Source organism: Tupaia chinensis, unplaced genomic scaffold (genome assembly GCF_000334495.1).
Source record: "Tupaia chinensis unplaced genomic scaffold, TupChi_1.0 Scaffold000360_1, whole genome shotgun sequence".
NCBI lineage: Eukaryota > Metazoa > Chordata > Mammalia > Scandentia > Tupaiidae > Tupaia > Tupaia belangeri.
In genome coordinates this window covers 2,071,010-2,086,622 of record NW_006159856.1, presented here as the reverse complement: position 1 = coordinate 2,086,622, position 15,613 = coordinate 2,071,010, and the positions used below count along the sequence as shown (strand labels likewise).

The following is a 15,613-nucleotide window of genomic DNA, read 5'->3' as shown; positions in this document are numbered from 1 at the left end:
GACTATGTGGGAGTCCAGTGACATAGCCATTACGCTAACTGCTGGTTCCCCCATCTCTCTTAAAAAAAATCTCTCTTAAAGTGGAGGAAAAATCTGATTAGTGATAGACCTCTTCACTGTATCTTTAATGTCTTTTTTTGGAGAGATTTTCACTGTAGGGCGTGTGGGCTCGCCAGACAGAGAGAGACAGAGAGACAGAAAGCGAGAAATCACCCCCCAGGGGGGATGGTCACGCCGCAATCCCTTCTCCTCCATTCTCCTCTCGGGATCTTGGGCACGCACGCACACGCGCCCGGCGTGAGTTTTAAGCCACCGGGTCCAGGACGCAAACCGCGGTCGACTACGTGGGAGTCCAGCGACATAGCCATTACGCTAACTGCTGGTTCCCTCATAAATGTCTTTTAACCTCTCTTATGTGCATTATGTCTTTGCCTCTATGAGTTAAATCCTGATATAATTCCTTTATCTCTTTCTTCCAATTTACCAATTCTGTTTCCAGTTGTGTTTAAATCCCTTTAATACATCAAGATTTTTAAGTGTCAAATATTTTTATTTCTAGTTTTGATATTTTCAAGTCAGAATGACCACTCTTTACTGTCTTAACCCTTTATTCATAATTTCAATAATTTTATTTATTATTTCTTAATTTACCAGAGGGTGCATGCACTTGCCAGAGAGACAGACAATGAGACAAAGAACATGGGACCAGCAGTTAGCGTAATGGCTATGTCACTGGACTCCCATGTAGTCGACCGCAGTTCGAGCCCCGGACCCGGTGGCTTAAACTCACGCCAGGTGCATGTGCGTGTGTGCCCAAGATCCCAAGAGGAGAATGGAGGAGAAGGGATTGTGGCGTGGCCATCCCCTCAGGGGGTGATTCCTTGCTTTCTGTCTCTCCATCTCTGTCTGTCTGGCGAGCGCATGTGCCCCATAGCAAAAACCTCTCCAAAAAAAAAGAGCGTAAATCAGAAAGCATTCCCATGGGGGATGGTCACAGCGTAATCCCCTGTTCTCCATCTCTCCCTCTTTTGAGATTATGGATATGTACACAGGTTTTTCAAACTGTTGGGTCTAGGATTTAAACGATGTAATTGGTCATGTGGGGTTCAGTCACCTTAATCGCCAGGCCAAGGCTGGTCTAATTATAAACATTTAAAAAATGTCTTGAGCACAGTAAACATAGTTGCTTTACATTCCTTCTGTGAAAATTGAAACATGTACGGTATGTGATTCTCTGTGTTGTTTTTGCTAGCTTTCAATCATGCTGCCCTGAACTTTGTGTTTTCCCTTTTTTTTAGAGAGAGTGATTTTTGCTATAGTGCATACCCTTGTTTGAGAGACAGAGAGACACAGAGAGACAGAAAGTGAGAAATCACTCCCCAGAGGAGATAGCCATGCCTCAATTTCTTCTTCTTTCTTCTGTTGGGACTTGGGGCACTCATGCACACACATCCAGTGTAGTTTTCAAGCCACTGGGTCCAGAACTCGAACTGCAGTTGGCCATATGGAAATTCAGCAAGGTAACCAATATGCCATCCGCTGGTCCTAAACTTTCTATCTTGTGACTTTTTTTAAAAAAATGTGAACTGCTCATTTGTGGGGAGTTTACCTACACAAATTCACTGAGGTAAGAATGAAGGTTAAACCTTTTCCCTAAGTAATCAGCAAGTTGCTTAACTTTACCAGTAATCTTGGACCACTGTAAAGTGGTTTGAGCTGTTTCATACTACGATAGCATTTGTTGAGACCATAAATCTATGTGGCAGTTGACTCTTCCTGGGGCCTTTGAAAAGTTCATGAAAAATATGTAATATGAAATACTATGCATAGATTTCATAATTTTTTTCTTGAACCAAAATAAACTTGCTGTAATTCCACTTTCCACAAAATTTTAAAAGTTCTCTTATTGTTATAAAAATCTCAGTTTCTCCTCCACCCTTACACTAAGGTTGTAGACATTTGTGGTTCCAGCATGATTTCCTATCCTAAGCTAGACGGAGACTCATATCTCCTATCTTCTTGTATCAGAAGATTCTTGGAGCAAACACTGGCTTCCAAGCATATGTATTTCTCAGGATTCTAGCTTTTCATTGATTTTTCACCAGTAGTAATTTTTCACTTTCACACTATCTTAGCCATTTGTTTTTTGTTTATTTGTTTGCTATAAGATGTGTACGCTTCTCCATAGAGAAAGAAGAAAGAGGGAGAGAGAAAAGTTAGAAACCACATCCCTAGGGGGATGGCCACATTGCCATCTTGTCTCCTCTGTTTTCCTCTTGAGATTTTGGGAACACATGCAACAAGACTGGCATAATTTTCAAGCTCCCAGGTCTGGGACATGAATCGTGTAGTTGGTCATGTGGGATCTAATGCCTTAGCTGCTGCCACATCACCTGCTGGCCTAGTCATATGTTTTCAAATTTTTTATGTTATCCAGTAAATTTCTTCCCCTGAAGAAAGGAACTGTTTAAGATAATCTGCTCTGCTGAACAACTAAAAGCCAAAGTGAGTATCTCCATATTTAAAGAAAGTGATATAAAACACTGATTAAATAGACATGTTTTGTGCATTAGAGGTAGTTTTGTTTTGTTTTGTTTTAGGGTGCATGCGCTTGCTCTAAAGACAGAGAGACAGAAAGTGAGAAATCACCCCTCAGGGGAGATGGCCACACCACAATCCTTTCTCCTCCATTCTCCTCTCAGGATCTTGGGCACGCACACACACACACGCGCATGCCTGTGTGCGTAAGAGTTTATGAGATTTTTTTTTTTTTTGAGAGGTTTTTGTTATAGGGTGTGTGTGCTCGCCAGAAAGAGACAGAGAGACAGAAAGCGAGAAATCACCCCCGGGGGGGATGGGCACGCCGCAATCCCTTCTCCTCCATTCTCCTCTTGGGATCTTGGGCATGAACGCACATGTGCCCGGTGTGAGTTTAAGCCACCAGGTCCGGGACTCGAACTGTGGTCGACTACGTGGGAGTCCAGCGACATGGCCACTACGCTAACTGCTGGTCCCAGTTTAAGAGATTTTTCATATTACAAAAAATATTTGTATGTAAGCTGCTATGAATTTTATCCAGTAGACACAGTTCAAATCAATTTTTGTTTCATAGAACAGTGTCTTACTCAATCTTTGGAGGGCCTGGACATTAGCAGGACTTTCTGGACAATGGCAACATCCCTCCCGCCACCAATGCCTCTTCATGCACTAGATTCAGTAGGGTGAAGGGTATCTTAACCTGGGGTAATGTTGTCCCTTAGGAGACCAGGTGAAGGTTCAAAGCACCTTCACAGAGTAGGTGGCTTTGAATTTAGATCTCAGGAGAACAGGTAGACCTATTCTAGGCGAGATCAAGATGAACAATTAAGGCCCCTGAGGCAGACCTGGCACTACTTAGTGGATGAAACTCTGAAAGTAGGCTCACTGCTACCTCTTCTGATTATGTGTGCCTCTTCACAGTTTTAGGGAGTTATTACAGGAATGGCAATTGGTTGATTCAGGGAAGCCTGTGGAGCCTATGCAATTTTATATATATGTAGATTTTCCCAGAAAGGGTCCATCTATTTTATAATCAGGTAAAGATCATTATATTAAAAATCTTATGAATCACTGGTTACCACATATATGTTTAAAGATGTAGTTATACTGGGGCCAGCAGGTGGCAGGGTGAAGGTGCCAGATTCCCACATAACCAACTACAGTTCAAGTCCCAGACCCGGCAGCCTGAAAATCATGCCAGGGGATGGTGACAGCAGATAGCATAGCAGTTATGTCACTGAATTCTCACACGGCCAACTGTGGTATGGGTTGAAACTCATGCTGGACATGTGTATGTGTGTGCTCAAGATCCCAGGATAACAAGGGATTGTGGCATGGTCATCTCTCCTGGGGAGGTGATTTCTCACTTTCCCTCTTCCTACGTCTATCTTTCTTTTTCCACAATGAACATATATGCCCTAAGGCAAAAACCTTTACACACACACACACACACACACACACACAAATTGCTCCAGGAATGTGTGCATGCATGCCCAAAATCCTAGGAGAATGGAGGAGAAGAGATTGCTGCGTGACCAACCCCAAGGGTGCTGACTTGTCACTTTCACTCTCACTGTCTCTGGCAAGCTTGCTTGTTCATTCTCTTGGGTTAGCGCAGGTGCCCTATGGCAAAAAACAACAACAAAAAAGTAATTATACTAAGAAAGCATCCAAAACTAGTCTAATGAAACATAATATAGTAATAAAATTTAAGTGATAATGACAAATTCCACAAACTATTAATAAAATGTAAAGGGGGGAGGTGGTCCTAAAATTTAAGTCAATGGAGTTTGAATGGCTTGCTTGTGACAAGCATGGTTTCCTTTCAACCTGTAGCTGCACTGAGGCCGCCAAGGACTGACCCTGGCTTACCTATAACTCCATGCCTCATTCTGTTCATTGTGGTGATTTACTTTTTTATAATCTGTTAGTACTTTTTTATAGTCTGTTAGGACTATAAAATCCCTGACGTGTGTGTGCATGTGTGCATGCATGCGTGCATGCATGCTGGGAGGAAGGTGGCACCTTAACTGGGTATGTAAGCCTAGCTTTAACAGAAATGGGTTGTGGAGTGAATGTACACATGCATGCATGAATGAAAGTGATGGGACATGGTCACAGAGCTCTAAATGGCTCCTCTCTATGGTCTTAATGCTCTTCACCGCATTCATAAATATCTCCTCTATCTATAGTAACAGAATTAGCAATTCAATATACCAACATTCTCTTTTGTTTTCCTACTAATGTCTACCCTGGTCCTTACCTCAAATTATGCCCATGCCTCATTCTCTTGGCCTCAAGGTTCCCCAAATAGTACTTCCATCAAGTAACACCTGGAAACCAGTCCACTAATACTTTTATTCAATGGCAAAGTCCAGAGGAAAGAGAAAGAGGAAAGAAAGCAGGTTCTGAATCCTGCACCCAACTTTGTGGAGGAGAGGGCTTTGTGACAACAAACAGTGAGTGTGACAGTGAGATGAACACACAAGTCTCAGAATCTTCCCACCACATGTTCTTTCAGTTTAGTTTATCTTCAAAACAACCAGAAAGAAAAGAGAGCACTTTCTGTCTTACCAGAGTGCCAAGGAAAGTGCTGATGGAGCGTGCTGCCTGGCATAGGGCGCCATACTCCTCAAGGAGGAGCGAGATGAACTGGTGGGCCTGTGGAGGGCCCTGCAGGCCAGATGGCGCCTTCACTTTTGCTGCTGCCGATAGCTGCCGCAGCAGGCGGACCTTCATCTCCAGCACATACTCTCGGGCTTGCTGTTCCAACCGCTGGTATAGTTGGTAGGGGTCCCTCTCACAGAGCCTGCACAGAGAAAGAAAGTCACCACTCACCCATGTCCTGTCTACACAAGTCCCCACGATGGGATGGTTTTTGTTAGTATCTTTTCTTTACTCTACAGATGACAACAGCAATCATCTTCCTCATAATGACCTGTGAGAGGCTCAGTCACCCCACTGAGATGGGGCACAAAGTGTCACTAGCAAACTAACAGAAAAACTCACATTTACTGAGCACCTGGTGTAAGCAACACTTTTCACAGATGTGCACTAATGCAGCTGGCCTGTGTGCGAGAGCATGGCTGCATGCCTACTTTACAGAGGAGAACACTGAGGCACACATGGCTGGGCAAACAGTATGAACTCATAGCTAGAGGTGGCAGAGGATGCTACCACACATTAGCAGCTGGCTCCAGATGCAAACCCTCAACCATAACACTATGAAAAAAGTACAGGACTGAAGAAAACTTATTACCACCTCCTTTATGAGAGGAAAAGGAAAGAGACAGAGAAGAGTATTTTTGACAGGTTCTCACCACATCATCATCTTCCTGCCCAGCTTTCCAATTACCTAAGATCACAAGCACATGCAATTGTGCTTGGCTTGTTCATGTTGGCCCAGAAACCAAACCTGGGCTTCAGTGTAGTTTTCAGCCTTCCAGGCGGTGGTGCTACCTGTGTGCCACCCACCATGGGTGGGTCTGAAGACAATTCTTTTTGAAATTTTGTATCTGAATAGGTGAAAATCAATGATCCCAGTAAAGACAATGCCTGGCTGCAGAACTGGGGAAGACTGTTCTGCCCTTCTTTGAAGGAACTCAGTATACAATCTAATGGGCTTGTATTATTATTTTTTTTTTTGAGAGGTTTTTCACTATAGGGCGCGTGTGCTCGCCAGAGACACAGAGAGAGAGACATAGAGACAGAAAGCGAGAAATCACCCCCCAGGGGGGATGGTCACGCCACAATCCCTTCTCCTCCATTCTCCTCTCAGGATCTTGGGCACGCACGCACACACGCCCGGCCTGAGTTTTAAGCGACCGGGTCCGGGACGCGAACCGCGGTTGACTACGTGGGAGTCCAGCGACATAGCCATTACGCTAACTGCTGGTTCCCGTATTATTTTTATAATCAGAGGAAACTTCTGTCCAACACCATCAACCACAGAAGAACCAATACAAGTTCAGCATTCATTAAAAATAAATTGTAAAATATATGTACAACTCTTGGATTTACATAATAAAATCCTTCACTTTCTGTGTACGTTAGGTCACAAGGCAAGGAAGTTAGCTGTCATTTGTTCCATCTTTAAATTACTATACCACCTACACTGTAAAAGACAAGATACCCAAGTAAAATCCTGCAATGGAATATAGAATGCTATATATAAAATGTGATTACAAAAGCCATAATGTTGATGGGTTTCTTGATATGATCAGTATATTTCAAACATATATCAATTTTTTTTCAGCATGACGATCTTAATTTTGGCTAGTACAGGAAACTGTCCTCTGGAGCCTGCCAGTGGCACTGTGGTTAACGCAGCTGGATACCACAGGGCCAACTGCAAGGTTCAAGTCCTGGACTAGCCAGTTTGAGAAACACATTGGATGCGTGAGCATGTGTGCCCAGTGTGGCCACCCCTATGAAGGGTGCTTTCTCACTTCCCTCTTTTTCTGGAGAGCGCATGTGCCCTCTGGTAAATTAAAACAAACAAACAAAACAAAACCATCTCTGAAATAGAATATGTTAAAAGAAAACCACAGAAGACTCAAATGACATAGGGACAATCAGACTTACAAGTAGACTGGATACGTTCTTCTTGTTCTCTAAGCATGGTGGAATTAGATGCATTTTATATCTTTGTCCATTTCCATATCTTATAAAATTAAGGAAATAACAATATGGTACTTTTACTAACAATTTTTTAAATTATATGAAAAAGAGCAGGGGGTAGCAGATGGCATAGTAGTTATGTCACTGGACTCCCACATGACTGACTGGTTTGAGTCCCAGACCCAATGGCTTGAAACTCATGCTGGGCACGTATGTATGCACAAGATCCTGGGAGGAGAATGGAGGAGAAGGGATTGTGGCATGGCCATTCCTCCTTAGAGGTGATTTTTCACTTTTCCTCTGTCTCTGTCTCTCTCTCCCAGTGAGCACATTCACTCTAAGACAAAAAAATCTCTTAAAAAATAAAAAAGGAGGAAAGAACATGTTGAAGATGCTGTGACAGTTCATTCAGTCACTCATTTATATGTACATTTAACAACACTAACATACCACCCATGATACTATTTTAAGGGATGGAAGATATGGCATTAATAATCTGAAGTAATGGGTTTGACATGAAGGTTATACATCTTTTCCTAATACTCACAATATCATCTGGAACCATCTCATGTAACACCAGTAGTCCACCAGTCAAACTCTGAACACACCGACAGACTTTCTTAACTAGTTAACATAACCCAAGGCTAATCATTACCCCTCCCTCTGGAATAAAATCTACTACATAGCAAACAGAAACCAAAATAAGAATCAACCCATGAAATGTCTAGCTTGAATCTGTTGCTTTTATTATAACATTTCACGAAACAGAAAAAAAAAGCTACATTCAAACTATAAGGAAGAAAACAAAGTATGGCCACCTCAAAGTCTATAGTAAGTGGGTACAAAATATCTGCTGAAGAACAAATGATATGTCATGAGCCACTCACATGTGAGGAACAGCCCCCCAAACAGGCCTGACTCCAGTTCTCTATTCACACAGGACAGGCACATTCACGAGCTGTTGACCTCATGGAGCCCTGGGTCATAAATGGGTAACTCTGCCTTTCTCTTTGGGTTGATAAAGGAAGAATGCTTGTGAAAGTAGTTAACATCATGGGCCAGCAGATGACATGGAACTTAAGGTGGCTGAATCCCACATGGCTGGCTGTGTGGTTTGAGTCCTGAACCAGGCAGCTTGAAAATCATGCCAGGTGTGCGTGTGTGCATGCCCAAAATCCCAAAAAGAAGAATGGAGGAGAAGGGACTGTGGTATGGCCAACCTCCTCAGTGGGTAATTTCTCACTTTCCCTCTCTTTCTCTGGCAAGCTTATGCACCATATAACAAAACCTAAAAAAAGAAAAAAATGAATGAAAGAACACAGCATCGTCCCTGGCACAGAAGGGACTCAAAATGTAAGTATTACTCTCATTCCTAACACAAAGAAATGATAAAAAACATTTCACTATTTTATAGGTGATAAGGGTTTCATTAGACTCTGAAGAATTTGAACCTTTTTACCCATAGGGCTCACTTATGCCAGTCTGCTGAAAATCTAACTGACCAAGAGTTGAACTAATCCAACTGAAATTTACCCAAGTCATAAAGATAAAGGCCATCCTGAGCAAAGAGGCTCCGATGACAGCAATGGAGAACAGGGATGAGGATGGGATCTTTATCATGAAGGGCAATGTGTACCTATCCACGAGCTCCTTTACTCCCTCCTTGTCAGGTACTAGAGACTGGTCCTGGTCATCAGCCAGTGGAGTCCCTGCCTGGCGGTATATGCATCGGACCATGTAGCGCACTTCTGACCAGTAGTTCTGTAGCTGCTGAGGTTCCCGGTCCGTCTCTGCTGAAATTTCTCTATGAGATAACACAGGAAATAAGTGAGTTGGGTTAGAAAAGTTATTACAATCTGCTTCACTTCCTCACTTCCTCACCTTTAACAATCGGAGGGGATGAACAACATCCTCAAAGTGAGAAGCCCTAAGAATAGCCATTATCTCCCACTCTCCAGCTATGCTGTAAGAGGCCAAAGGTGTCCCCAGTACAGGTCTCCTTTGGATGTCCTCCTGATTCAATCCCTGAGACCTTTGTGTCCATGAGATTTCAGCCACTCCTCCTTCACAACACAGGAGCATCCACAGCTGCTGTCCATGGTCAAGAATGCTAACATTCCCCTCTATCTACCTGAACCTCACTTTCAAAGTGCCTGCCAGGTAGTTCTTGCTTCCTTTGAAACCTGTATTTCTGCATTCTTTGGTCTCATTGGGCTCTGCTGGTTTCCTGCCCAAGCCAGGTTCCAGAGTCCTTCTAGATCGAATCCTGGGCCCTCTTTTCTTTCTTTTTTTTTTTTGAGAGTTTTTTGTTGTTGTTTTTTTTGCTATAGGGCGTGTGTGCTCGCCAGACAGACAGAGAGACAGAGAGAGAGAAAGCGAGAAATCACCCCCCAGGGGGGATGGCCACGCCGCAATCCTTTCTCCTCCATTCTCTTCTTGGGATCTTGGGCACGCACGCACACGCACTCGGCGTGAGTTTTAAGTCACCGGATCCGGGACGCGAACCACGGTCGACTACGTGGGAGTCCAGCGACATAGCCATTACGCTAACTGCTGGTCTCCTGGGCCCTCTTTTCTAATCACTTGGCAGCTGGCAGTCACTGACCTCCCCCATCATGTTCTCTCAATTATTGCCATTGATAGGTTCTAATTATTTATGTACCCCTCCTCTCCCTTTCTGAGTACTAGCTTCCTAGTGTTAATCCTTAAGAGCAGGAATTTCTATTTTATTCATCTGGCTCTTCCTCACAATAGCCAGGCTTACTCTCAGAAGTGGCTCAAATGTTTACTACTATCTAATTATCCTGGTTTCCAATTCCAGTTCCAACATGCACACGGCATATCATCATGGGTGAGCATGAGTGGCATGATACACACATCACCTACCTGCGCTCGCTGCAGGCCTCACAGGAGCATGCAGGGTCCGAGGAGGCAGTACCCAGTCCTGCCGAGGGAAGCGTCTGTGCACCCAGAGCGAGCCTGCCTCCACCTCCAGTCTCTGGCTGGGAGCCACCAAGCGGCGAGTGAAGAACAAAATCTTGGCCCTGTTTCAAAAAGAGAATATAGGGGCCGGCAGGTGATGTGATGGTTAGGGCACTGGGCTTCTACATGGCAGACCATGGTTCGAGTCCTGGACCTGGTGGCTTGCTTTCTCACTTTCCCTTTCTCTCTCATTCTGGTCAAATTAAAAGATAAATAATAATAACAGCAAATAAAATTAAATAATTTTTTTTATAAAAGAGGGAATATAATAGACCACGTATGTTCAAATGCTTATGGCATCGATTTTTCATTAATTATTTAGAAAAATGTCTTTTAGAAGAATGTTTAGGCCCAGCTAGTGGTGTGATGGTGAATGCAGCTAGATCCATGCAACTGCACAGTTCGAGTCTCAGAACTGGCAGCTTGCAAACATGTGAAGCGCATGCATAGACATGTCTAAAATTCCAAAAAGAGAATGACGAAGGAATTGTGGCAGGGTCACCTCCCTGGGGGAATATTCTCACTTTGCCCACCCTCTGTCTGTCTGGTGAGCACATGTACACTATAACGAATTAAAAAGAGGAGGAGGAAACATTTTAAATCTAGGACACTGAAAATATCTTAACTGAGACTAGCAGGTAGCACGGTGGTGAAGGTGCTGGATCCCACACAGCTAACTCTGTGTTCAAGTCTAGACCTAGTAGCTTCAGAAACATGTAGGGCACCTAGGCGTGCATGACCAAAATCTTGAGAGGAGAATGGAAGAGAGGATATCATTGCATGCCCATTCCCTCTTTGGGGTGATCTTGCTTTCCCTCTCTCCTCTCTTACTGTGTCTGTCCCTCTCTCATGAGCACACGTGCCATACAGCAAAAAACTAAAAAGAAATTATCTTTAAAGAATCATTTATTTATTTAATCCTATTTGTTGTTATTATTTTAAAATTTGACCAGAGACAGAAAGGGAAAGCGAGAAAAGAAGCCACCAAGTCCAGGACTTGAACAGCAGTTGGCCATGTGGGAATCTAGCACCTTTAACCACCATGCCATCTGCTGGCCTCCAAAAGAAAATGTCTTAACTGATATTACCTTTTCTCTCTGACACTTGAGAATGCTGTTTGGAACTTTTTTAAACCTTCCAACAACTCACATCATAATCACACTGAGGACATTCAATCAATTTCTTTTATTCTCTAAAAAACAACAATTCAGACTTGACCTGTAGCCTAGTGGCTAAGGAAGCTGGATTCCCACATGGCCAACTGCAGTCTGAATGTAGGCCTTGGCAGCATGAAACACAACTGGGTGTGTACGTACACGGCCCCAGAACCCCTGGGATGGACAAATGGAGAAGGGACTGTAGGGTAACTATGTTCCATTGGGGTTGCTTTCTCCCCCTTCCCTCTCTTTCTGGCTAGTGCACATGCCCTCTGGCAATTTAAATACACACATAGAACAATTCTATTTTCAGTGTCCTCATCAGTACATACAATGACCACTCTACAGGACCCCACTGGGAAGGGACATACCCACAGTTACTTGAGACAGCACAGCACTGTGTCTTAGCCTAATAGCCCAGTATCAAGAGACTGAAGGCACAGACTACTCTGCTCCATGAAATTTCATAACTTGTGCTGCCTGCTCTAAGAGCAAGGGGGAGAGAGAAGGAGCAAGGAGACTTGAGATGGAGAACAACCTGAGCAAAATCACCAGATGAAGCAAGAGATCATTTCACCTCCCAAACTTCAAGTACTGAAAGCCTTTTATCAACAACCACAACACTGAACAAAAATGCAACCTCAGATCCCACTCCAACTTTTAGACCCTTTTCCTCCCTTAGTCACCCACCAAGTAGCACTGTGAACTCTCTATTAACAGGTTTTGATAAAGACTTTGCCATGTGAGACAGTGAACTCAGATCTCAGAGCTGGGGATGCCCACATGGTAAAGCAGCACCTCCCCTAGGTATGTAACAGGGGTATTCAGCTCAGTCATCACTCACAACAGCCTGAGAATGAGAAGAGCAGAGTCAGAAGAGAGGCTTCTGGAAGGGAATTCACCTAAATCAACAGAACTGTGTCTTCTGCTCCTACAAGGGAGAAGTGTACCCCTCAAGTATAAAATCAGTAGAACAAGTCTTCAGACAGACAGGGTACTGGCAGATCCCAAGGAGCCTGGGACTCATCCCCAGCTGGACTTGATCATTTTTGTTCTTACATCTCTAGTACCCACCCCCATCCCAACCCCTGGGCTTATCACATGTCTCAAAAATTTGGTCATGTGGACACTGATATCTGACTTTAAAGTGGAAAAGCTTGAGAACCCCATGGACTGGGAGTAAGGAGCACATTAGGAAGACTTATGCTGTCATAAGAGAACCCCACCCAAAATGGGTACTGCTGTATGAAGAGACTCTGGAATTACACAATGAGGGTAGAGCATGGGACAGGTGGTTGAGTGGAAAATAGTCTCCACCAGGAGGTAGAGTGCGAAGTCCCTACTAAGGTCTTAGAAGTACCTAAAGGTCTGAATGTGTGCACCCTTCCCATCCTCCCAATTCCTCTGTTAACACCCTAACTCCTGAGGTGATGGTGCTAGAAGGTAAGGTCTTTGGAGGTCATGAAGGTAGAGCTCTCACAGATGAGAAACCCTTAAAAAGCCTAGATGGTTGCTGTGCCCTTGGACCATATGAAGACACAGTGAGAAGGCACTGCCAATATAAACCAGAACATGGGTCCTCACCAGATACCAAATCTGCCAGTGCCTTCAGCTTGCACTTCCCAGCCTCCAGACTATGAGAAATAAACTTCAATTTTTTGTAAGAGTCCCAGTCTACAATATTTTGTTAAAACAGCCAGAACTCACTAAGGTAGCCTACAAGCAAGCGCTAGTTACTACTGGGCTAATAGGTTATTAGAATCATGGATCCCAGACAGTAAAGAGAACCATAAATAGCTAGGCCACAAAGACACCTACTTCTTCCTTTCCAGAACCCCTTTCTCCATCTTGGAGAAACAGGGAAGGCATAAGGAAATAGAACATATACCACCGCTCTCCACCCATGGTGATTTCTAACATGACTTGCTAAAGCTGGTGGGGGGGAAGCTTTGACTTAGATGAGATATTTGGATTCTTAAGTATGCTGGACTTGAATGCCTGAAAACAAGACAATTCTAAAACCATAGGCAACTAGAAGACCATGGAGTTATACTGACGTGCTACCATGGGGCAAGGACAGATAGTGAAGATCAGTCTGAAGACAGGGGTGAGAAACAAAGCTGTTCTCTAACTGTGGTAAGTCTTATTATTTTCCTCCACTCCACTCCACTCCTACCCCACCTTAATCCTTGGTACCTCCCCAACCTACCCAGTTCTCTTACTTGTTTCCAATTCAGTCCAACCACTCTCACCTCTTACCTGGATTACTATACTGGCTCCTGTGTGGGACCCCGATTCCCAACCTGCCCATTAATAATCCCTTCTCAAAACAGTATACAGAGGGAGATCATGTAGCTTCCCTGCACAGAATCTTCTGCTGTCTTCCACGACACTTAGGACTACATTCTACATTTCTTACTGCCTCCAAGGTTCCCAGGACAAATTTCTGCATTTATGTCACTGCACTTGTTCCCTTTGTCTAGAGTACTCATCCACTAAATCTCTGGATAGCTTCCATTAAACTATCAAAGTTCTACTGGTTAGTATTCTACAAAAATATCACCTAATTCAGGGAGGCTAGATGACCAACCTATCAACTCCTTTTGGAATTCACCCTTTTCTTCCCATGCTTTATGACTAAGAAACTGCATGCACACTGTATATATTTCTCCTTTGCCAGTGGGTACAATGCTTGCCCTTCTGGGTTTAGAGTGTTATAGGAACAGTGAAGAGGAAAAGGTCTCCTTCCAGGTTGCTATGCCTTTTTTCTTGCCTCTCCCACCAGGGAGATACCATCAATGGTATACGTATACTACATGGGACAAAGCAGTATACACTCTCCAGAGTTTCGCTAGCTTCAAGCCGTGTCCTACTACCCAGCTGATGACAACCATACCCTCTCTGAAGAGAAGCCTCTCCTAAGTCTGCAGCTTCCCTGAGGCCTAAGTTCCACAGATAGTGGATCTGGATCTGCCAGGTCTCCCTTCCTTAGAGAATACTTCACAGATTTAGGTAGATGATCTCCTGCTATCAATGATTCTTTGCAATAAAATGTGCCTATTCTAACTACTTGTGTGGTGTCCACCTCCTGACTGAGCTACAGAAGGCACACCAATCTAACCAACTCAGTTACCCTCTTCTATCACAAACTGCTATCAGAAATTCTGGTATTTTATTTGTTTCCTTGGCTTTTATCTCTCTTTAACACAGAATTATCACTTCAATGAAAGCAGGAGCCTCTTCACCTACACTCCACTATGTTCCAAGACCTATGATGACAGCTGATACACGATATATTCAGAACAGTATCCAAGAATCTTAAAAGAAGTATTTCCTGGTAACGAGAGATAAAGAGAATAACTTTTTTCCCTTCTTCACTGAAGGGAATGTGAAATTGCCAGAAAGAGACAGAGAAAAGAGATGAAAGCATCCCCTATGGGGAATTATCATACAGATCTGTTCTCCTCAAGCTCTCTCTCCTTTTGGGATTTTGAGCACATACATCCCAAGTATATAGGTCACATAATGATCATACATTAAATCCTTAAATGTATCTATCACCTTAAAGTCTACATCTTGTATACACTTAACCTCAGTCACTATGTTTTCTCCAAGTCCAACACAGTTTCAAGTAATTTAACAAAATCCAGCATTTGATGGGGAAAAATTCAGCGTCTGGCGCTGAGTAACAAAACCAAAAGTAGGAAAATATAACCCATAACAAGGAAGAAAAGACAATTATTAAAAAACACACACCAAAAAAATCCACAAAGATAATAGAACAGTTAAGATTCCAAAATTGGCAATTATAAACAAACTCCATTATATTCAAGAAAATAGAGGAAAACAGACTGATAATTCTGCCTCCAGCCCACAAACTCAAGTGGAGAGGCAAGGGGCAGACCTTCAGAAGATTCCTCCATGACTCTTGAGAACTAGTGATTACAGGGAAAAAAAAGGGAAATAAAGATTTTCTACTGATAATTCAGCCTCCAGCCCACATGAGTGACAGAGCTAAGGGAACCATAGCCAAACATCCAAATACTATTAGTGTGAACATATTCCTCAATATCCAATGAATCTGCTGCATGAAGGGATAAAAATGAAACAGCAAACAGATTCCAGATCACCTCCTTTTGCACGCTCCTGAATGTTCAGATTGAGCTTCAAGAATTAGGAAGAAACACATCATCCATCGATGACTAGAAATTATTGCAGGGCCACAAGAACTATGGGAAAGCAAGAATATACCTCTCCTCTAAGAGAAGAGAATAACTCCTCTTCATCCACAGACAGTTCAATGGAAATCATGGAAA

At 43.3% G+C, this 15,613-nt stretch overlaps 1 protein-coding gene across 2 annotated transcripts in view; it reads right to left on the bottom strand.

Moving 5' to 3' along the window:
• Nucleotides 1–15,613, bottom strand: part of FAM193A (family with sequence similarity 193 member A) — a 157,162-nt gene that overhangs the window by 110,955 nt on the left and 30,594 nt on the right. For both annotated transcript variants that reach the window (XM_006152917.2, XM_006152918.2), the window contains exons 2-4: nt 10,045–10,202; nt 8,795–8,962; nt 5,113–5,347 (exon numbers count right to left, since the gene is read on the bottom strand). In XM_006152917.2, the coding sequence (XP_006152979.1) occupies nt 5,113–5,347; nt 8,795–8,962; nt 10,045–10,202 (561 nt within the window). The remainder of the gene's footprint in view (nt 1–5,112; nt 5,348–8,794; nt 8,963–10,044; nt 10,203–15,613) is intronic.